This window comes from Heteronotia binoei, chromosome 1 (genome assembly GCF_032191835.1).
Source record: "Heteronotia binoei isolate CCM8104 ecotype False Entrance Well chromosome 1, APGP_CSIRO_Hbin_v1, whole genome shotgun sequence".
Lineage (NCBI taxonomy): Eukaryota > Metazoa > Chordata > Lepidosauria > Squamata > Gekkonidae > Heteronotia > Heteronotia binoei.
Genome location: NC_083223.1, coordinates 262,959,132 through 262,982,153, shown reverse-complemented (window position 1 = coordinate 262,982,153; position 23,022 = coordinate 262,959,132). Strand labels below are relative to the sequence as shown.

General features: G+C 51.5%; 1 protein-coding gene across 1 annotated transcript in view; it reads right to left on the bottom strand.

Moving 5' to 3' along the window:
- NR1I3 (nuclear receptor subfamily 1 group I member 3) overlaps positions 1 to 18,703 on the bottom strand; it is a 34,154-nt gene extending 15,451 nt beyond the window's left edge. The window contains exons 1-4 of the mRNA XM_060257169.1: positions 18,556 to 18,703; positions 12,229 to 12,459; positions 10,115 to 10,245; positions 1,009 to 1,208 (exon numbers count right to left, since the gene is read on the bottom strand). Coding sequence (XP_060113152.1) covers positions 1,009 to 1,208; positions 10,115 to 10,245; positions 12,229 to 12,459; positions 18,556 to 18,689 — 696 coding nt within the window. The 5' untranslated portion in view covers positions 18,690 to 18,703. The remainder of the gene's footprint in view (positions 1 to 1,008; positions 1,209 to 10,114; positions 10,246 to 12,228; positions 12,460 to 18,555) is intronic.
- Between the last annotated feature and the right edge of the window lie 4,319 nt (positions 18,704 to 23,022).

Sequence of the window (23,022 nt, the reverse complement as noted above, 5' to 3'; positions counted from 1 at the left end):
CCTGATTTAGCCAATCCTCCAAGAGCTTACAGGGCTCTTAGTAAAGGGCCTACTGTAAGCTCCAGGGGGATTGGCTACATCAGAGGAGTGTGGCCTGATATGCAAAGGAGCCCCTGCTAGAATTCCATCCCTGGGCCATACCCTTCTGATGTAGTCAACCCTCCAAGAGCTTACAGGGCTCTTAGTAGAGGGTCTACTGTAAGCTCCAGGGGGATTGGCTACATCAGGGGGGTGCGGTCTAATATGCAAAGGAGTTCCTGCTACAAAAAAAGCCCTGGGAGCGAGAGACCCTGCTTGAGTCCCCAGAGCACCACTGTCTACCAGACCAAGGGTTTGATTCAGTTTAAGGTGCCAGTGCCGGATTAAACCCTGTGGAGGCCCCTAGGCAGTTGAAATCTTGGGGTCCTCTTTGCAAATTATCTCAGAGTCGAGCACCCGCCCCACCATCTGCAGCCCCTGCTGCAGCCTGCAGGCACCTTCTCAAAAGCCGCAGCAGGCAAGTGGGGCAAAGAGCGGCTCAGGCTGGGAGGGCTGCAAGCAGGTGGGAAACCAGGGGAGAGCCGGTCCGGGGCCCTTAAAGGCATGGGGGCCCACAGAAGAAGAAGAAGACTGCAGATTTATACCCCGCTCTTCTCTCTGAATCAGAGACTAAGAGTGGCTTACAATCTCCTATATCTTCTCCCCCCACAACAGACACCCTGTGAGGTGGGTGGGGCTGAGAGGGCTCTCACAGCAGCTGCCCTATCAAGGACAACTTCTGCCAGAGCTATGGCTGACCCAAGGCCATTCCAGCAGGTGCAAGTGGAGGAGTGGGGGGAATCATACCCGGTTCTCCCAAATAAGAGTCTGCACACTTAACCACCTCACCAAACTGACTCTTATAGGCTGGTGCCTACTTGGCCTATTGGTTAATCCATCTCTGTAAGGCGCATTCATGTGTCTGTGTGAGCTTGCTGTTCCGTCCCTCTTTCTAAAGCCCCGCCCCACAGACGTCGCCCCGGAACTCACTTGGTAGTGGATGAACTGGGCAAAGGTGGAGTCAAAGTGCTTGTTGTGGGCCTCCGTCAGGATCTCAATCAGTTGTTCCTGCTCTGCGGTTAAACGGGTGTCCTCGGACGGCTCCTGCACCACCGTGGGGCTCTGCTCTCCATGCTGTTTCTGCTGCCTCGTGGCCCGGCGTAGGCGCAAAGCCTCCTCTGACATGATCACTAGGGCAAAACCAAGAGATGTGGTGTGTACCCCACCAAGCCTGGCGCAAACCCACAGTTCCCCAGGGCATTTCTTTTAGCCAGGAGTAATTGCATAAAAAAAAAAGGTGGTGGAGCTCATTAGCATATGCCACCCACCCACCAGCCAAAAGCAACTCGACACAAGAAAGGAGAGCCCCAGGTGACCGAGGCCTGCTTGGGCTGGAAAGAGATCCAGCCAGCCCAAGTAGGCCTCGCTCACCTGGGACTCTCCTTGTCCACCCCCACCCCAGTCAAAAGCCAGCAAGCCACCTGCCGCCAGGCCCGTAGGTACAGGGGGCCTGGGAGAGGCCAGGCCCATCCTTTCCAACCTCCCTTCCAACTGTATGGCCCCTCCATCGGAGGCCCCCAAATCTGTAACCTTTGCTCACCGTCACTCTGAACAAGTAGTAGCATTGCTGCTGGTCTTTTCACTTTTTTCTCTCCCCTTCCCTAACACAGCCTGCAGAGCAAAGCGGGGGTGAGAGAGAGTCAAGAGGTCTCTGTCTCTCTGAGAGAGGGGCGCATAAGAAAGGGGTGGGGGGAGCAGAGCTGCTGTGACTGCCCAGGCGAAGGAGGGTTAGCTTGTGGAACTCAAGGCAGCTTACAGTGCTGAGAGCCCACTAGGGCCACCAAATCGGGTGGCCCCCTGACCCCCCCCCCCCAAAACCAGCAAATCCTGCTGTGGGCTCCACCAAACATGAAATCCAGGCTACGGCTCTGCACCACTGCCCAAAATCACATCAGAAGTGGAGAAAGGGTGGTGCGGGCTTCTCCAGGGGTTAATGAGGGCTGCTGGGGGTGTGGCTGGCTGGCTGCTTGCTCTCCTAATCCAGGGATTGTTATGCAGCTGCACCTACCATTCAATGGACAAGGTAGGTGGGGAGGGGGAGAGGGAACCCTCAGCAAGGTTCAGGAGCTGGGCTCCTGGAAGCTCCTGCTGAATTCAAGGCCTGCTTTTAGCCATACCCAAAATGTGGAGTTCAGGGGCAGAAATGTGCATTTCCAAACAAACACCTGTGCTATGCAGAAACACGCGTTTCCGAAAGAACATCTGCGTCACTCGAAAATGGGCAATTCCGAAAGAACATCTGTGGCTATTTCAAAATTCAAGCCCTCCTGCATTAAAAGGTAAAAAAGGGTAAAGGTAGTCCACTGTGCAAGCACCAGTCGTTTCTGACTCTGGGGTGAAGTCACATCATGACATTTTCTCGGCAGACTTTTTACGGGGTGGTTTGCCATTGTCTTCCCCAGTCCTCTACACTTTCCCCCCAGCAAGCTGGGTACTCATTTTCCCAACCTCGGAAGGATGGAAGGCTGAGTCAACCTTGATCTGGCTACCTGAACCCAGCTTCCTCCGGGATTGAACTCACGTCGTGAGTCGAGCTTGGACTGCAGCTTTACCACTCTGCGCCACGGGGCTCTTTTAAAGGTAAAGGTAGTCCTCTGTGCAAGCATTAAGTCCATGGGTGAAGTCACATCATGACATTTTCTTGGCAGACTTTTTATGGGGTGGTTTGCCATTGCCTTCCCCAGTCATTTACACTTACAAGCTAGGGATTCTTTTTACCGACCTCTGAAGGATGGAAGGCTGAGTCAACCTTGAGCCAGTTACCTCAAGCCAGCTTCCACCAGGATCGAAATCAGGTTGTGAGCGGAGCTTGGACTGCAGCACTGTGGCTTACCACTCTGCGCCAGGAGTCTGCCCTTCTTTATGTAGCGGTAGAAAAGAGCAAGAGTCTCGTAGCACCTTAAAGGCTGGCAAATTTGTGGCAGGGGAGGAGCTGTCGTGAGTCACTGCCCACTTCTTCAGGTCTCCTGACTCCCTCCGGATGGAAACATGGGTGTGCCAGGACCTTATTTATCTACTTGATTTCTATCCTGCCTTTCTCCGCAGTGGGGGACACAAGGCGGCTTCTATCGTTCTCCTCTCCTCCGTTTTATCCTCACAACAATATTGTCAGGTGGGTTAGAGAGCTTGACTGGCCTGAGGTCACCAAGTGGGCTTCCATGGCACAAGTGGGGATTCGAACCCGCTTCTTCCAGATACTAGTCTAACTAGGGCTCTTCTTTTTTTGTGGCAGGAACTCCTTTGCATATTAGGCCACACACCCCTTGGGCTTCCTGATGTAGCCAATCCTCTTGGAGTTTACAGGGCTCTCAGTGCAGGGCCTACTGTAAGCTCCAGGAGGATTGGCTACATCAGGGGAGTTCTGCCACCAAAAAAAGGCTGGAGTCCAACACTCTTAACCACTACTCCACACTGGCTCTCTGGTCAACTACTTGGGGCAGCCAAGGAGAAGAGCTATGATGTACTGCAGGGGTTCAGTTTTGCTCTCAGCCATCAGGGATTGGAATTCCCTGCTGGACTCATTGCACTGTTGGCAGCGCTCACCCGGGAGGGCTCAAAAAGGCCCAGGTGGGAAACCAGAGAGAAGAAGAAGATATTGGATTTATATCCCGCCCTCCACTCCGAAGAGTCTCAGAGCGGCTCACAATCTCCTTTCCCTTCCTCCCCCAAACAGACACCCTGTGAGGTAGATGAAGATATTGGATTTATATCCCGCCCTCCACTCCGAAGAGTCTCAGAGCAGCTCACAATCTCCTTTACCTTCCCCTCCCCCACAACAGACACCCTGTGAGGTAGATGAAGATATTGGATTTATATCCTGCCCTCCACTCCGAAGAGTCTCAGAGCAGCTCACAATCTCCTTTACCTTCCTCCCCCACAACAGACACCCTGTGAGGTGGGTGGGGCTGGAGAGGGCTCTCACAGCAGCTGCCCTTTCAAGGACAACCTCTGCCGGAGCTGTGGCTGACCCAAGGCCATCTCAGCAGGTGCAAGTGGAGGAGTGGGGAATCAAACCCGGTTCTCCCAGATAAGAGTCCGCACACTTAACCACTACATCAAACTGGCTCTCGGGCCATTGTTGAAGCCAGGGAACGAAGCTACTCTAGAGACACAGCCAGGTAAGGTGATGGCCTTCTGGCTGCATTCTTAAACCGGCGGAAGTTTGCGAGCAGTCTTCAAGGTCAGCCCCGGGTGTAGCGCCCTGCCGTAATCTAGCCCAAAGGCTACGAAGGCATTAACAACTGTAGCAAAGCTGATGCCCTTCCTCCTCTCTTGGGTCCATACACCCAGAGCAGGAACAGCCAACGCCGCATAAAGGTGTTGCCGCTGTGCCAGCTTCCTTTTCACACCAGCCTTCCCTGGGCACGCCTGTGTTTCCTCTCCCCACCACCTGCCACTCAGCTCAGCCCGCTCAGGATTCTGCAGGGAGCGCCTGCTTCAATTGAATGGCGAAGCTGCCCTCCTCCCTCTTCACGGGACCCCCCCTTAATGGGATTCTGTAGAGGGGTCAGGTGTGAATGGCATCAGCCGGCTGCTGGCGTGCGGCAGAGATCTGGATTGCATTTCGCTCTCGCTCTCTCCCCCCTCCCCGTGCAGCAGCTCCACAGAAGGCGGACTGCAGCATGGCACAGCCTACCAACGGCAGAGACTGCAATGCATCACCCGTTCAGGGGGCTCTCGCAGACGGCTCTTTTCCCCTCCTTTCCTGCCCTGCGGTGCAGCTCAATGCAGCTCAGTGCCACCCCTCCTCCCCTTCTCACTCCATCAGGGGGTTCTGCACAGGTCCCCTTCTGATCTGTCGCCAACCCGCTTTTGTCTGCCCTGGCAGGGTGGGGAGGGAAGTCTCCTTATGCAAGGGAAAGAGCGGGCGATTCTCTGCTCTGATCTCATCTCGGTTCTCTTCCCCCGCCCCCCCCCGCCTTTAATGGAACCTGGCCTCGTTGGCCAGCAAAGGCAGAGAGGAAAAGCCAGGCCTGGGCGGCCTCTTCCATCCCAGCTCTCTAGCACGGTGTGTGGCTCCCCGGGGAGGTGATGCGGCTTGGCAGACAATCACCTCCTCCTCCTCCTCCTCTTCTCCTTTCTCAGCTGACAGAGCAAAAGGATTTTCCACGCTCGCTCGGTGTTCAAAGCCCACCCACCCCGCCTGTTTGCCTGAGCAGGGATGTCCTTGGCGTGGAACAGAGAAAGCTTTCAACTCTATGGCTTTTTGAGCCTTTCTCCCCCCCTCCCCACCCCCAGCTTCTTCACACAGCTGTCAAACTGACAAGGAGGGGTTTTTTTGCGTCTGCTCTTCAGGCTGCTGCATGCTGGGGTCGGGTGGGGGAACCTTCGGCTTCCTTCGGAGATTGTAAACCAGAGTGAAGGGCAGGATATGCATCCAACAGAGAGCCAGTTGGGTGTAGTGGTGAAGTGCACGGAGTCTGATCTGGGAGAACCGGGTTCGATTCCCCGCTCCTCCACTTGCAGCTGCTGGAATGGCCTTGGGTCAGCCATAGCTCTTGCAGAGTTGTCCTTGAAAGGGCAGCTGCTGTAAGAGCTCTCTCAGCCCCACCTACCTCACAGGGTGTCTGTTATGGGGAGGAGAAAGGAAAGGAGATCTGGGAGAACCGGGTTCGATTCCCCGCTCCTCCACTTGCACCTGCTGTAATGGCCTTGGGTCAGCCATAGCTCTTGCAGAGTTGTCCTTGAAAGGGCAGCTGCTGTACGAGCTCTTTTAGCCCCACCTACCTCACGGGCGAGGGTGGGGGGGGGAGGTAAAAGAGATTGTAGGCTGCTCTGAGACTCTGAGATTCAAGGTATAGGGTGGGATATAAATCCAATATCATCATTATCATCTCTGCTTTGGTTCTAAAGATTATCCCAGCTCCAGGCCGGGAAACTCCTGGAGATTTGGGGATGGAGTCTAGGGAGGACAGGGACTTCCGTGGGGTGCAGTGCCACAGAGTCTGCTCTCTCTCCAGAGCTTCCATCTTCTCCAGACGGGAACTGATCTCTGTTGTCTGGAGATAAGCTGCAGTTCAGGGGGATCCCCAGGTCCCACCTGGAGGTTGGCAGCGGCCACCCTATCAGCAGCGTCCAGGGAATTCTTGCATTATGCTCTGTTGGCAATGCTGTGCTGCAGAGGCAGTTTGGTGCAGTGGTTAAGTGCACCAACTCTTATCTGGGAGAATCAGGTTTGATTCCCCACTCCTCCACTTGCAGGTGCTGGAATGGCCTTGGGTCAGCCATAGCTCCTGCACAGTTGTACTTGAAAGGGCAGCTTCTGGGAGAGCTCTCTCAGCCCCCCCCCCCTCACAGGGTGTTTGTTGTGGGGGAGGAAGGTAAAAGGAGATTGTACTCCAGAATGAAGTATAAATCCAATTTCTTCTTCTTCTTCGTGGTTGGAGCCACTGCCATCACTGCTGAAGGAGGAGGCTCAATCCATTAAGCTCCCCCCCCTCCTCTAAGGCTCTTAACTGCCATCAAGCCTGTGGTCTATGAGAAGAAGACTGCAGATTTATACCCTGCCTCCTCTCTCTGAATCAGTCTCAGAGCAGCTTACAATCTCCTTTCTCTCCTTCCTCTACAACAGACAACCTGTGAGGTAGGTGGAGCTGAGAGGGCTCTTACAGCAGCTGCCCTTTCAAGGACAACCTCTGTGATAGTTATGGCTGACCCAAGGCTAATCCAGCAGCTGCAAGTGGAGGAGTGCGGAATCAAACTCGGTTCTCCTAGAGAAGAGTCTGCGCATTTAACCACTACACCAGACGGAAGGAGCCCAGACTGGGGTTGGCTGCGCTCCAGGACAGTCTCGGGGATGGAAGAGATGCTTCGTGCTTTGGCGCCACTGCAAAGCAGAGATAGTCAGAGAGGGCTCTGAGAGGGACGAGGCAGATCCATCTAGCCATCTGTGTGTCAGAAGAACAGAGCGTTTTTGCAGGGCAATGCTGGAGGGTTTTAGCCCTTTGGCAGGGCCCTCCATGCTGGCATGAGGGAGTATGTTGACTGGTTATAGGATGGAAGATCTGGATGCAGAAACCTGTTGCTGCTAGAGCTGGGCCTTCTCTGCTAAATTGTATTTGTAAATTGTTAATTGTGTTGGGGAGCCAGGATCTATACATTTTTTTTTAAAAAAATCCGGCTGTAGCAGGGGTGGCCAAACTCGCTTAATGCAAGAGTCACCTAGAATAAATGTCAGATGTTTGAAAGCTGGAAGACATGAATGTCAGATGTCTGAAAGCAGGAAGGAAGGAAAGAAGGAATGGAGGAAGGGAAGAAGGGAGGGAGGAAGGAAAGGAGGGAGAAAGGGAGGGAGGGAGGATGGAAGAGAGGGAGGAAGGAAAATGGAATGGGAGAGGTGGAAAGAAAGCAACTTCAACTTTAAATGTTTTCTCCAAGCTGCTGGCTGGCTTGGCTTGGAGAAGTGATTGAAAGAGGCTAATGCTTTCTCTAAGCCAGCCAATGGGGTGGTGGGGACTTAGAGAGCCACACAATATGTGTGAAAGAGCCACATGTGGCTCCCGAGCTGTAGTTTGGCCACCCCTGGGCTGTAGCATGGCCTTTCTGGCCATTTCCAATTCATACAGCTGATTCTGCTTGCTTCTGCATGGAATTCATAATGCTACAGCCTCTGACATTTCCATTGGACGTCCCCTCCCCTCTCTGAATATAGGAGAGTCTGGCATAGGGTTGCCAACTCTGGTTTGGGGAATTCCTGGAGATTTGGGGGCCAGTACCTAGCGAGGCACTTCTGTTTCTCCAAGACTCAGTGGTATAAGCCCAGGGGTGGAATTCTAGCAGGAGCTCATTTGCATATTAGGCCACATCCTCTGATGTAGCCAATCCTCCAAGAGCTTACAAGGCTCTTTTTTGTAAGCTCTTGAAGGATTGGCTACATGGGGGTGTGTGGCCTAATATGCAAAGGAGCTCCTGCTAAAATTCCACCCCTGTATATACCATACAATCTACTCTCCAAAGGGTTTCAGGAAAGGAGATCCCGCTCAAGTGAAGAAGAGGAGGGGTTTTTTTAACCCTGATTTTCTCTGCCTTAAGGAGTCTCAAAGTGGCTTAATCACCTTCCCTTCCTTACAGCAGGCACCTTTCAAGGAAGATGGGGTGGAGAGAGCTCTGAGACAACGACTCTTGAGAGAACGGCTCTGAGAGAACTTGTGATTGACCCAGTGGCGGACTGGATCTAAAAATACTGGTTGCCAGGAGACATAGGGGGCCCACCCACAACTATAAGGCTATCATTTAATTTGTATATGAAATAAATAAAATTTTCAAAAAATACATAAGTGGGGAAAACGTACAATTAAAACGTTTGCAAAATAAATGTATATATTTTTAGTAATTACAGTGGGGGAGGGACGGTGGCTCAGTGGTAGAGCATCTGCTTGGGAAGCAGAAGGTCCCGGGTTCAATCCCTGGCATCTCCAAAAAAGGGTCCAGGCAAATAGGTGTGAAAAACCTCCGCTTGAGACCCTGGAGAGCCACTGCCAGTCTGAGAAGACAATACTGACTTTGATGGACTGAGGGTCTGATTCAGTATGAGGCAGCTTCATATGTTCATATATTGTACATATTACTGGCAGTGTACAGTAGATGCTAAACGTAAATCCAGGTTGCATTTTCTCCAGGGGAGCTGATCTCTGCCAGCTGGAGATGGCTTGTAAAAGAGGGAGCTCCCCAGGCCACACCTGGAGGCTGGCAACCCTAAATACAATGTCAATTTTAGCTGCATTACAGTAATAATATTGGGACCTATTATATTTTCAAGCTACTAAAAGGTCAGGAACATTTTTAACGTCTTGTCTAATGTTTAAGGGGGCCCACTTCATCAGGGGCCTACAGGGCCCACTTGCCATCGGGCAAGCCGACACCCTGGCCAGGCCGCCACTGAACTGATCCAAGGTCACCCAGGAGGCTTCATGCATCTCAAAGCCCTTCCAACCGTCCAAAGCCCTTCCAACCGTCTTCCTGTCCTCTGTCCCTAAATGACACCTCGCAAGGCAGGTGAGGCTGAGAGAGCTCTGAGACATCGACTCTTGTGAGAACAGCTCTGAGAGAACTTGTGACTGACCCAAGGTCACCCGGCAGGCTTACTGTGGAGGAGGAGTGGGGAATCAAACCCCCTGTTCTGTTAACCGCTACACCGTGCTGTGGTATAATGTCACAGCGTCATTTTCTCCAGGAGAACTGATCTCCATCATCTGGACACCAGTTGTAATTCTGGGGAAACTCTAGCTCCCGTCTGGAGGTTGGCAAGCCTAGTCTAGCATTTGAACCCAGGCCTTCTGGCCCCCAGAGTGAGAACTCGGCCTCTGAACCAACAAGCCTCACATGGATTTTCAGATAATCTTACCAGTGAGAAGATCAATGAATGGCAGATGGTGAGCTCAGAAATTCAGCTTCTCACATGGACTACACATAGTGGGGGAGAATGGGAAGTGGTTTTGGAACCACTACAGCAGGCGTGGCCAAACTCGCTTAATGTAAGAGCCACACAGAATAAATGTCAGAAATTTGAGAGCTGCAAGGCCTGCAAGATGTGAACATCAGATGTTGGAGGGAGGGAGGGAAGGAAGGAAGGAAGAAATATGGGGAGGGGGAGAGAGGTGGAAAGAAAGCAACTTTAAATGCATTCTCCATGCTGCCAGCTGGCTTGGCTTGGAGAACTGATTTAAAGAGACAAAGCTGGCCGATGGGCTGGTAAGGGCTTTGAGAGCCACACAATTTGTGTGAAAGAGCCTCATGTGGCTCCCAAACCACAGTTTGGCCACCTCTGCACTACAAGTTCACACGGGACATCAGCCTCAACAGATCTGGCCAGAGCACAGCACAAACTCTGTATTCATGCCTTCGAGCATCCCCCAGAATGCTTTGCAGCACACGGTGGCTGCACGGCTGAGAGAAATCAATGTTGCCTGGGAACAGAAAGTTTGAGAACGAACCGATCTGGCTGCCGCGTCAAGGCACGCTTTCTTAGATCGCCTCGACCTGCGTATCCCCAACTCCCCGGCGGCGATGGGAGCAAGGAAGCCCCTGCCGGACTTACTGTCTTTCCGCATGCCCACGTCCAGGCACTTCTGGTAGCGGCAGGCTTGGCACTGGCGCCGCTTGGCTTTCGTGATGGCACAGCTGCGGGTGAAGGGGCAGGTGAACTGGACACCCTTTATGACAGTCCGCCTGCAAGAGAGGAAGAAGGAACGCAGGGCACCTTGTCAGTGTGAAGGAGGGGGATGGGCTGTGGAGTGGCCACAGACTCAGGGGGCCCACAGCTGGAGGGTGCTGAAGGGGAGAGACTAGCCCCAGTCTTCTTTGGGGGGCTCCCAGCCGTGGGCAGACCTGGCAGAGCTCCGAGGAACTCAGACTAGGCAGGGAAGAAGAAGGGAGAGAGAGAGAAGAAAAAGAAGGAGGGAGAAGGAGAGGAAGAGGAGGAAGGGGGAGAAGGAGAAGAAAAAGGAGAGGAAGGAGGAGGAAGAGAAGGGAGAAGAAGGGGAAGAAGAGGAAGAAAAAGGAGGGAGAAGGAGAGAGAGAAGGAGGAGGAAGAGAAAGGAGGAGGAGGGGGAAGGGTAAGAGGAGGGAGAAGAAAAAGAAGGAGGGAGAAGGAGAGGAAGGAGGAGGAAGGGGGAGAAGGAGAAGAAAAAGGAGGGAGAAGAAAAAGGAGAGGAAGGAGGAGGAAGAGAAGGGAGAAGAAGGAGGAGAAGAAGGGGTAGAAGAGGAAGAAAAAGGAGGGAGGAGGAGAGGGAGGAGGAGGAAGAGAAAGGAGGAGGAGGGGAAGGGGAAGAAGAGGGAGAAGAAAAAGGAGGGAGAAGGAGATGCAGAGGAGGAAGGGGGAGAAGGAGAAGGAAAAGGAGGGAGAAGAAAAAGAGGAAGGAGGAGGAAGAGAAGGGAGAAGAAGGAGAAGAAGAAGGGGTAGAAGAGGAAGAAAAAGGAGGGAGAAGGAGAGGGAGAAGGAGGAGGAGGAAGAGAAAGGAGGAGGAGGGGAAGGGGAAGAAGAGGGAGAAGAAAAAGAAGGAGGGAGAAGGAGAGGAAGGAGGAGGAAGACAAGGGAGGAGGAGTAGAAAAAGGAGGGAGAGAAGGGAGCAGGAGGAGAAGAAGAGGGAGGAGAAGGAGGAGAAGAGGAGGAAGAGATTGGATTTATACCTCACCCTTCATAGTCTCAGAGTAGCTTACAATCTCCTTCCTTTCCTCTCCCCACAACAGACACCCTGTGAGGGAGGTGGGGCTGAGAGAGCTCTGAAAGAGCGGCTTTTGCGAGAACAGCGCTGAGAGAACTGTGACAGACCCAAGGTCACCCAGCTGGCTGCATGTGGAAGAGTGGGGGGATCGAAGGCTGTTCCCTGGATTAGAGTCCACTGCTCTTAACCTCTGTGACACACTGCCTCCCAAACTACAGCAGACCACAACACCAAACTGGCTACTAGGGCTGCTGCACAAGATAATAGTGTGCTGTGAAGTCACAACAAATTAACGTGGTCCACAGAACCTCCTGGGGCTTTCTAGGCAAGAGATGATGAAGAAGATATTGGATTTATATCCCACCCTCCACTCCGAATTTCAGAGTCTCAGAGCGGCTCACAATCTTCTTTCCCTTCCTCCCCCACAACAGACACCCTGTGAGGTGGGTGGGGCTGAGAGGGCTCTCACAGCAGCTGCCCTTTCAAGGACATCCTCTGCCAGAGCTATGGCTGACCCAAGGCCATTCCAGCAGCTGCAAGCGGACGAGTGGGGAATCAAACCCGGTTCTCCCAGATAAGAGTCCATGCACTTAACCACTACACCAAATTGAAATATCTGGAGATTTGGGGGGCGAGGGTAGAACCTGAGGAGGGGGGAGTTTGGGAAGGGGAGGGACCTCAGCAGGGTATAATGCCTTAGAGACCACCCTCCCAAGCATCCATTTGCTCCAGGGGAACTGATCTGGGTCGTCTGGAGATCAACTGGAATACTGGGAGATCTCCAGGGGCCACCTGGAGGCTGGCAACCCCACTCAGCAGACTTGGCCTCAGCTTCCAACCACCTCCTGCCTGTAATAGGAAGACAATTCCACTGGCCTGCTGAGAAGTAATTTTGAAGACTCTGCCCTAGAATTGCCGGGTGTAGGTTTCGGCTGCCCTGAGTAAGAATCTCCTCTCCTCTCCCCACACGTATGGGGCAAGGGCGTACCGGAAGAAGCCTTTGCATCCTTCGCAGGTCATGACGTGGAAGTGGTAACCTGTGGCCCGGTCTCTGCACACGGCACAGATCTTCTCCTCCCCATCAAGATCCATGTCTCTGCGTCTCGAGGTCGTGGTATTTGGGCTTCCTCTACTACTACTGCTGCTGCTGCTGCTTTCGGCGTCCGATGGGCACTGCATGCTGGCAGACGTGCCTGTCTGTTCCCTGCAAGTTGTTGTTCTGGGACCACACAAACCGATTTTATTAACATTCACTGTATTTATAGTCCACCTTTTTCTTCCAGCCTCAAGGAAGATCACACAGTGTCAGTCAGCACGGCTGATAGAATGAGATGTCGGCAGGACCGGCTCTGCCACTAGGCGAATTAGGCACTCGTCTAGGGTGCTGGCCTTGGGGGGTGCCAAACTGGATGCTTGGGGGCAGAGCTGCCCAGCTTGCTGGCTGGGCTTAGGGGTGGATCCGTGCTGTTGCGCAGCTTGCCCAAAGCCCAGCTCGATGGCTGGTCTCAGGAGACGAAGCTGCGCCACCACGGCATCTTCCCCAAATCCTGGCTCGCTGGTGGGGCTCAGGAGGCCAAGCCGTGCTGCTGCAGTAGCTTCCCTAGAACCCGATGGGCACTGCATGTTGGCAGTTCCCTGGCTGGGCTTGGGAGCAGAGCCACAGCACTGCTGTCTAGGTTAGCAGATAATCTAGGGCCGGCCTTGGATAGGGTTGCCAAGTCCAATTCAAGAAATATCTGGGGACTTTGGGGGTGGAGCCAGGAGACACTGGGGGTGGAGCTAGGAGCAAGGTTGTGATAAGCATAATTAAAGGGAGTTGTGGCCATCACATTAAATTGGACTGCACACCTTTAAAAGTCGTCCCTCCTTTGGAAATAATGAAGGACGGGGCACCTACTTTTGGGGCTCATAGAATTGGACCCCCTGGTCCAATCATTTTGAAAACTTGGAGGGTATTTTGGGGAGAGGCACTGGATGGTATACTGAAAATTTGGTGCTTCTGCCTCAAAAAACAGCCCCCCCCTCAGAGCCCCAGATACCTGTGGATCAATTTTCCATTCTACCCTATGGGAATCGGTCTCCATAGGGAATAATGGAGTACCCAGCAGACATTTCCCTCCCCTTCCGCTTTCTGATGACCCTGAAGCGGAGGGAGGGCCTCCAAACTGGCGGATCCCCTGCCCTCACCTGGGGGTTGGGAACCCTATGACCAGTAGAAGGAATAAAACATGCAGAAAATGAGGAAAAACCCTGATGAGGTTAAAGGCACACAAATGGCGAAAATAAGAGGTTGCAATGTTAGAATTTACTGGAACTGTCACACGCGCACACACAGAGTTAGGGGACAAGCCTTAAATTTCTATTATTGTGGCAACAGAACCATCCCGAGACATTTACAACAAGGCCCAACAAGGCCCAAGTATTTCCCCCCGTTTTTAGAATGTGGGTGGAGCCTGGTGGGACTTTAGCCCAGCTGGGTCTCTAATTGGCCATCGGAGATTCCATCGTCTGGGCAAAGTAAAAGGCATCCTGTTAAGCAGAGCTTTTGCCTGAAGTAAAAGATTATTATGCACAAACGCTCCCTGACATGTTGTGGTTGGCTTCCTGTGGCAGCCATTTTGTGGTGGGGCCCACCACTTGTCAGAATTCCATAGGTGCCCAAAAAGGATGGGGACCCCTGAGGTAGATAGTACATATGGCAAACAGAGACTATATACCAGGAGTGGCTAAACTGTGGCTTGGGAGCCACATGTAGTTCTTTCACACATATTGCGTGGCTCTCGAAGCTGCCTCTGCCCCATTGATGGGTTGGAGAGGGTGCTTGTCTCTTTAAATCAGTGGCTTAGAGAATGCATTTAAGTTAAAGCTTTCTTCCTTCCCTCCTTGCTAAAATGAGTACCCAGTGACTTGTGACATTTCAGACCCTGCCACAAATTTTTGTTAGAATAAAGGTAGAGTCCAGTAGCATCTTTTAAGACCAACCAAGTTTTATTCCAGCTATAAGATTCATGTGTACACACACACTTCTTCGGATACAAAAGAACATAAGAGAAGCCGTATTGGATCAGGCCAATGACCCACCCAGTCCAACCCTCTGTTACACAGTGGCCAAAAACCCAGGTGCCATCAGACGTCCATGAAAGCTTAAACCTTCAATAAAATTTTGCTGGTCTTAAGAATTTCTACTGGACTCTAACTTTATTCTGTTGCTTCAGACCAACACACCTGGATCTACAAATTTAAGTCTTTAAGGTCCTACTAGAATAGGGGTCGAAGAGCCCCGTGGCGCAGAGTGTTAAAGCTGCAGTACTGCAGTCCTAAGCTCTGCTCATGACCTGAGTTCGAACCTCGATGGAAGCTGGGTTTTCAGGTAGCTGGCTCAAGGTTGACTCAGCCTTCCATCCTTCCGAGGTCGGTAAAATGAGTCCCCAGCTTGCTGGGGGGAAAGTGTAGATGACTGGGGAAGGCAATGGCAAACCACCCCTAAAAAGTCTGCCGTGAAAACGTTGTGAAAGCAATGTCACCCCAGAGTCAGAAACGACTGGTGCTTGCACAGGGGACCTTTCCTTCCAGAGCAGGGGTGGCCAAACTGTGGTTCTGGAGCCACATGTGGCTTTTTCACACATACTGTGTGGCTCTCGAAGCCCCCACTTCCCTGTTGGCCAGCTTGGAGAAGCCGTTTCTCTCTTTAAATCACTTTGCCAAGCCAGCCAACAGCTTGGAGAATTCATTTAAAGTTGCTTTCTCTCCACTTCCCCCTCCCTCCCCCATCTACTTGCTTTCTCTCCACTTCCCCCATCCCTCCCCATCTATTTCCTTGCTTCCTCCCTGCTTTCAAACATCTGGCGTTCCTGTCTTGCAGCTCTCAAACATCTGATATTTATTCTATGTGGCTCTTATGTTAAGCAAGTTTGGCCATCCCTGTACTAGATTCCTGCTCTTTTCTACCGGAACAGGCCATAAAGGCCATGATCTTCCCCTAATGTTGCCTCCTGGCTCTGGGATAGTTTGGTGCCTCTGAAACTGAAGGTTCCCCTCAGTCATCTTTGGCTAGTAGCCGCTAATAGACCTATCCTCCATGAATCGATCTAATCCCATTTAAAGCTATTTATTCCTATAAGAACTATGTTAGCATATTGATGGCATCCTGTCCATTCCTATAAAATACATCATCAGCATATTGATGGCAGCATCCAATTCCAAAAGCATGAATAGTTTCGCCTAAGGGATTTACAGAGAGATTGAATAGCATGGGGGGTAAGACTGTGCTGATGAAAACTGATCTCCAGTGGCAACCCTTTGAGTCCAGTCCATAAGGAATGATTAAACTAGCCCAAAGCACATCCCCTGATACCTGCTTCTGTCCCCAGATGCCTCAACAAGAGAGCACTGAAGGCAGCAGATGGATCCAGGACAAGGGTGGCCAAAGAAGGGAGAAAGGAAGGGAGGAAAGAAGGGAGGGAGGAAGGGAGGAAGGAAGGAAGAAGGAAGGGAGGGAGGAAGGAAGAAGGAAGGGAGGGAGGAAGGGATGGAAGAAGGGAGGAAGGGAGGAAGGAAGGGGTGGAAGAAGGGAGGAAGGGAGGAAAGAAGGAAAGGAGAGAAGAAGGAAGAAGGGAGGGAGAGGTGGAAGAAATGAGGGAGGAAGGGGTGAAAGAAGGGAGAGGTGGAAGAAGGGAGGGAGGAAGGGAGGGAGGGAGGGGTGGAAGAAGGGAGGGAGGAAGAAGGGAGGAAGGGAGGGAGGAAAGAAGAAGGGAGGAAGGAAGGGAGGGAGGAAGGAAGGGAGGGAGGGAGGAAGAAGGGAGGGAGAGAGGAAGGAAGGAGGGAGAGAGGAAGGAAGGAAGGAAGGAAGGAAGGAAGGAAGGAAGGAAGGAAGGAAGGAAGGAAGGAAGGAAGGAAAATAGATGGAGGAGGGAGGGAGGAAGAAGTAGAAAGAAAGCTACTTTAAATGCATTCTGCATGCCGCAGGTTGGCTTGGCTTGGAGAAGAGATTTAGAGAGAAATGCCTTCTTCAAGCCAGCCGACAGGGCAGTGGGGGCTTCAAGAGCTGCACAATATGTGTGAAAGCAGGTCACATAAAGCCACAGTTTGGCCAACCCTTAATCTAGGAAGAGCAACAGAGAGGCTTGGCCTCCGTCTACCTTCAGACAGATGCCATCGACTAAAGCTGTCTCTGTCCCATAGCCCAGCCTGAAATGGGTCCTGAGGAGATGAGTTATCTAAGCAGGCCTACAGCTAATCCGTCACTGCTGTCTTGGTCACCATGCCCCGAAAAGGCAGATTAAAGACAAGGCAATAATTGGCCACATCACTTTTCTTTAGGGATGCTGCCTAGACCGCTGGTCCATCAATCTACTCAGACTGGCAGCGGCTCTCCAGGGTCTCAGGCAGAGGCCTTTCACATCACCTACAACCTGGTCCTTTCTAACTGGAGATGCCAAGCAGAGGCTCTTCCACTGAGCTACAGCCCCTCCCCCTAAAGTCAGTACTGCCTATTCAACCTGGCAGTAAGTCAAGGACTCAGGCCTGCGTCTTTCACATCACCTACTGCCTGATCTTTTTAACTGGAGATGCCAGGGATCGAACCGGGACTTCTATGGCATTATACCCCACTGAAGTGCCTCCGCTCCCCTAACTCCACCCTCTTCAGGTTACACCTCCAAAATTCCAGGTATTTCCCAACTGGCAGCCCTACCCCTTCAATAGACCTTAACTTTAAAAAGTTTCTTTCCTTTTCTCGACAAGTCAGATTTGGTTCTGCACTGAGCCGCATCTGGCCCTGGAGCTGTAGATTTGCAGCCCCCTGCCTGAATCAGTTTAGAATCATAGAACCATAGAGTTGGAAGGGGCCTCCAGGGTCATCTAGCCCAACCCCCTGCACAATGCAGGAAACTCACATATACCGCCTCCTAAATTCACAGGATCTTCATTGCTGTCAGATGGCCATCTAGCCTCTGTTTAAAAACCTCCAAGGAAGGAGAGCCCACCATCTCTTGAGGAAGCCTGTTCCACTGAAGAACCATGTACAGTTCTCAGCCTGGTCTTTGCTCAGCTTCTCCAAAATACTTATATGGGTGCAGGAGAATAAAGTTTGAGTCCAGGGGCACCTTTAAGACCAACAAAATTTAATTCTGGGTAGAAGCTAATGTGTGCATGCATGCTTCTTCAGATACCACGAACGCATCATGCACACTTCATCAGATACCATGAAGTGTGCCTGCACACGAGAGCTTCTACCCAGAATTAAACGTTGTTGGTCTTAAAGGTGCCTCTGAACTCAAAACCTTGTTCTATTGCTTCAGACCAGGGGTGGCCAAACTGTGGCTCGGGAGCCACATGTGGCTCTATCATACATAGTGTGTGGCTCTTGACGACCCACCACCTCGTTGGCTGGCTTAGAGAAGGCATTTAAATCACTTCTCCATACCAAGCTTTCTTTCCACCTCTCCCTCTCTCATCTATCTTCCTTCCTTCCTTCCTTCCTTCCTTCCTTCCTTCCTTCCTTCCTTCCTTCCTTCCTTCCTTCCTTCCTTCCTTCCTTCCCTCCCTCCCTCCCTCCCTTGTGACTCCTTGAAATTGCTGTCCTTCCTTCCTTCCTTCCTTCCTTCCTTCCTTCCTTCCTTCCTTCCTTCCTTCCTTCCTTCCTTCCTTCCTTCCTTCCTTCCTTCCTTCCTTCCTTCCTTCCTCCCTTTCCTTCCCTTCCTTCCCTTCCTTCCTCCCTTTCCTTCCCTTCCTCCCTCCAGCATAATAGAATCATAGAGTTGGAAGGGACCTCCAGAGTCATCTGATGTTCATGTCTTGTGGCTCTCAAACATCTGACATTTATACTTTAACAACAGGGCGCTTATGGAGACGGGTCTTATGTTAAGCAAGTTTGGCCACCTCTGCTTCTGACCAACACAGCTACCTGCCTGAGTCTTATCTTCGTGGACAGGGAGAAATTGTCGTTATGTAAACTACCAGAACCAAAGGTCACAAGAAAGTGCTTCTCTTGCGCATGGAAGAAAGAAGGAGCTTAGAGAGGAGGAAAAAAAAAAAAAAAAGACCTGGGGGTTATTCTTCAGTTTTATAAAAGGCACCTGAGAACTCAGCTGTCTATGGAAGGACAGAGAAGACGACCGGCATGGAGGGGGGAGGTAACCCTACCAGTCTGTAGTCCCCCCTCTCCTGACCTCTGATAGTTCTTTAGCCCTCCTCTCCCTCCCTCCCCCACCTCCCAAATCGACCCCCCCCCAATCTCTCATCTACACAGCTTGCAAAGCTTCTGTATCTAGACGCTTTCTTTGCCTCACCCTGGCATGCCCATGGGATTGCTTACCGGTTGGGCTTACGGCAGCGTGCGGACGGAGGGTGTGAGGGTGGACCAGTGAAGGGGGCGAGAGATGAGTCGTGGGTCGGGGAGGACCGGCTGCTCAGGGGCTGAGTCCAAGTTTCCCCCCAGCAGCCTTCCATGTCTGGGGAAGAGGAGCCAGAGAGATTTCCCGTGACCAAGGTGGAATTTGGACTTTGTCCCGGAGGAGTCAAAGGAACAGCTGCATGGCTGAAGGGGTGTGTGATTGTCTGCGTGTGGAAACACCAGGGGAAAGGGAGGTCAACGGCCCCTGTGAAAGGGTGTACATGGAAGGAAGTTAGAAATAGATCTGATGGGGAAGGGGGGGCATCACTGAGGTGTGAGGGGGAGTGAACTGAGAACAGAGATTGGTTGTCTGTTTCTCAGCAGAATTGCAACATCTTTGCCGCTTGCATCAGTTTCTCCAGCACAGGCAGGGGAAAGCTGCATCTGTCAAACTAGGGCTGGTGTCAGGTTTTGGGGGATCTGGGGCAGACTGTTGAGGAGCCCCTTCCTTCCTTCGCTCACTAGGCCCCCAACCCGCGCCTCCCTTCTCACCCACCCAAAGGTGTGCACCTCACCTGGACAAAAGGAAATTATTTACACAGCGATTTATTGAAATGTGGAATTCATTGTCAGAGAATGCAGTTATGGCTACAGGAACAGATGGCTTCAAAAAGGGACTAAGACACATTTAGAAGAAGGAAGAAGAAGAAAAGGAAAAAAGAAGATATTGGATTTATATCTTGCCTTATACTCTGAATCTCAGAGTGGTCACAATTTTCTTTACCTCCCCCCACCCCCAACAGATACCCTGTGAGGTGGATGGGGCTGAGAGGACTCTCACAGCAGCTGCCCTTTCAAGGACAGTTCTGCGAGACCTATGGCTGACCCAAGGCCATTCCAGCAGTTGCAGGTGGAGGAGTGGGGAATCAAACCTGGTTCTCCCAGATAAGAGTCTGTGCACTTAACCACTACACCAAACTGGAGGAGAGGCCTGTTGGTTTCTGCCAGCCATGGTGACTAAAAGGAAGAACATAAGAGAAGTCATGTTGGATCAGGTCAATGGCCCATCCAGTCCAACACTCTGTGTTACACAGTGGCCAAAACTTTGGGTGAAGAAGTACTTCCTTTTATCCGTTTTAACCTGACTGCTCAGCAATTTTATCGAATGCCCACGAGTTCTTGTATTGTGAGAAAGGGAGAAAAGTACTTCTTTCTCTACTTTCTCCATCCCATGCATTATCTTGTAAACCTCTATCATGTCACCCCGCAGGCGACGTTTCTCCAAGCTAAAGAGCCCCAAGCATTTCAACCTTTCTTCATAGGGAAAGTGTTCCAACCCTTTAATCATTCTAGTTGCCCTTTTCTGGACTTTCTCCAATGCTATAATATCCTTTTTGAGGTGCGGTGACCAGAACTGCACACAGTACTCCAAATGAGACCGCACCATCGATTTATACAGGGGCATTATGATACTGGCTGATTTGTTATCAATTCCCTTTCTAATAATTCCCAGAACGGTGTTGGCCTTTTTTATTGCAATTGCACACTGTCTTGACATTTTCAGTGTTATCTACCACAACCCCAAGATCTCTCTCTTGGTCATTCTCTGCCAGTTCACACCCCATCAACTTGTATTTGTAGCTGGGATTCTTTGCCCGATTGTGCATTACTTTGCACTTGGCCAGGTCCTCTTGTGGATCAAAAACTGGCTGATTAATAGGAAGCAGAGAGTGAGTATAAATGGGCAGTCTTCCCAGTGGAGGACGGTAAGCAGTGGGGTGCTGCAGGGCTCGGTACTGGGTCCCATGCTCTTTAACTTGTTCATAAATGATTTGGAGTTGGGAGTGAGCAGTGAAGTGGCCAAGTTTGCAGATGACACTAAATTGTTCAGGGTGGTGAGAACCAGAGAGGATTGTGAGGCACTCCAAAGGGATCTGTTGAGGCTGGGTGAGTGGGCGTCAACGTGGCAGATGAGGTTCAATGTGGCCAAGTGCAAAGTAATGCACATTGGGGCCAATATCTTCTCCCCCCACCAACAGACACCCTGTGAGGTGGGTGGGGCTGAGAGAGCTCTCACAGAAGCTGCCCTTTCAAGGACAACCTCTGCCAGAGCTAACCCAAGGCCATTCCAGCAAGTGCAAGTGGAGGAGTGGGGAATCAAACCAGGTTCTCCCAGATAAGAGTCCACATACTTAACCACTACACCAAACTGGCTCCAAAAGCCCAAAAGGAGATGGATGGATTCAAACAAGGAAGCCATGGCCCTCAGTTTGTAAGACTTGAACAAGGCTGTTAATGATAGGATGTTTTGGAGGACATTAATTCATAGGGTCAGCTTAAGTCACAAGCAACTGGATAGCACTTAACACTGCTTTAAAGAGTGGACTCTATGGCAGGGGTGTCAAACATGTGGCCCGGGGACCAAATCAGGCCCCCGGAAGGCTCCTATCAGCCCCCTGAACAATTGGCTCTTTTCTGCTTCCTCTCGCTTGCTTCCTTCTGCATCGCTGCTTACTTTGCAAGGCTTGCTCAGTCACACAGGAGCTGCAGAGCAAAACCTCAGTTTTCTTCATTGGTTGAGGCTCTTCCTCCTGGTCCCCTGGGGAAGGAGGGAAAGAGCCAGAGCTTCCTTTGCCCAGTTCCCCAGATCCCGTGGGAGAAATACAAAGAAAGCATTTTTAAGACCAATGAGCGCTGTTGTTTTAAGCATGTTTTATTTTTATTAAAAAAAACCCCTTTAATCATGTTTGTCTGTATCCATTATAGAGTTTATATCTCTGCAACCTAATCTTGAATAGGTACACACATGGCCCGGCCCGGCAAGATCTCATTTATGTCAGATTCGGTTCTCATAAGAAATGAGTTTGACGCCCCTGCTCTATGGCAGGGGTGGCCAATGGTAGCTCTCCAGATGTTTTTGCCTACAACTCCCATCAGCCCCAGCCATTGGCTATGCTGGCTGGGGCTGATGGGAGTTGTAGGCAAAAAAATCTGGAGAGTTATGGCATTGTATTATGCTAAGAACATAAGAGAAGCCATGTTGGATCAGGCCAATGGCCCATCCAGTCCAACACTCTGTGTCACACAGTGGCCATAAGAACATAAGAGAAGCCATGTTGGATCAGGCCAATGGCCCATCCAGTCCAACACTTTGTGTCACACAGTGGCCATAAGAACAGAAGAGAAGCCATGTTGGATCAGGCCAATGGCCCATCCAGTCCAACACTTTGTGTCACACAGTAGGAACATAAGAGAAGCCATATTGGATCAGGCCAATGGCCTATCCAGTCCAACACTTTGTGTCACACAGTAGGAACATAAGAGAAGCCATATTGGATCAGGCCAATGGCCTATCCAGTCCAACACTCTGTGTCACACAGTGGCCATAAGAACATAAGAGAAGCCATGTTGGATCAGGCCAATCGCCTATCCAATCCAACACTCTGTGTCACACAGTAGGAACATAAGAGAAGCCATGTTGGATCAGGCCAATGGCCCATCCAGTCCAACACTCTGTATCACACAGTGGCCAAAAAACTCCAAGTGCCATCAGGTCCATCAGTGGGACCAGGACACTAGAAGCCCTCCCACTGTGCCCCCCTAAGCACCCACTGTGCACCCCCTAAGCCCTTCCCCTCCCCAAACCCCACCTTCTCCTGGATTCACCCCTAAAGTCTCTAGGTATTTTCCAACCCTACCTGAGCAAGGTCATGAATGGGAGGACCTATCGGAGGACATTAATTTGCAGGGCTGTCATGCCTCGAAAGAAACTCGATGGCACTTAAAACACACATAGAGAGAACAAACAAACATCCTGGGCTTTTAAATCAGTGGAGGGTAACATTGCAGAGTGAACTCAGGAGTACCTTCATGCAGCTGCAATGTGGAGCCTTCAGCAATGTGTAACATCTGGAAGGGGGGAGTTCAGGCAGTGAGCCTCAGTCTGAGCCGGGGTGTTGTAATTATGTTCTTGTTTTCCTCTGTGCAATGTTAGCCGATGCGCCAAGTTGCACAGGCAGGTTCTACACATTTGCTGTAGAAAGCCAAATTCAAGCATTTGCTGTAGAAAGCCAAGCCCGCCTTGTTCCCTGGGTACTTGGCAGAAGAGGCAAAGGGGAAACCGGATCGAAATGGGCTTGAACTTCCCTTCTCTCTTCGCCGCAACGCTAGCGGAGTCCCAGGGGTGTGCTGGCTTACGGAAGGAGAAGCTGACGAGGGAGGTCTGGAGGTGATGAAGCTGTCACGGGGAAAATGAAGACGTCCTGTTCAAATATAATTATCATCTCAGGCCCAGCCGCCACCGCTGGCGAGAGCCGGGGGGGAGAACGGATCAGCCTGGCTTGGCACGGTGCAGATTAATCAAGTTTCTCTCCAAGTTTCATTAGCAGGAAATTGGGCTTCATCGCCAGGGGAATGGGGCATTAATCAGACACCGGGGAGGGGGAAAAG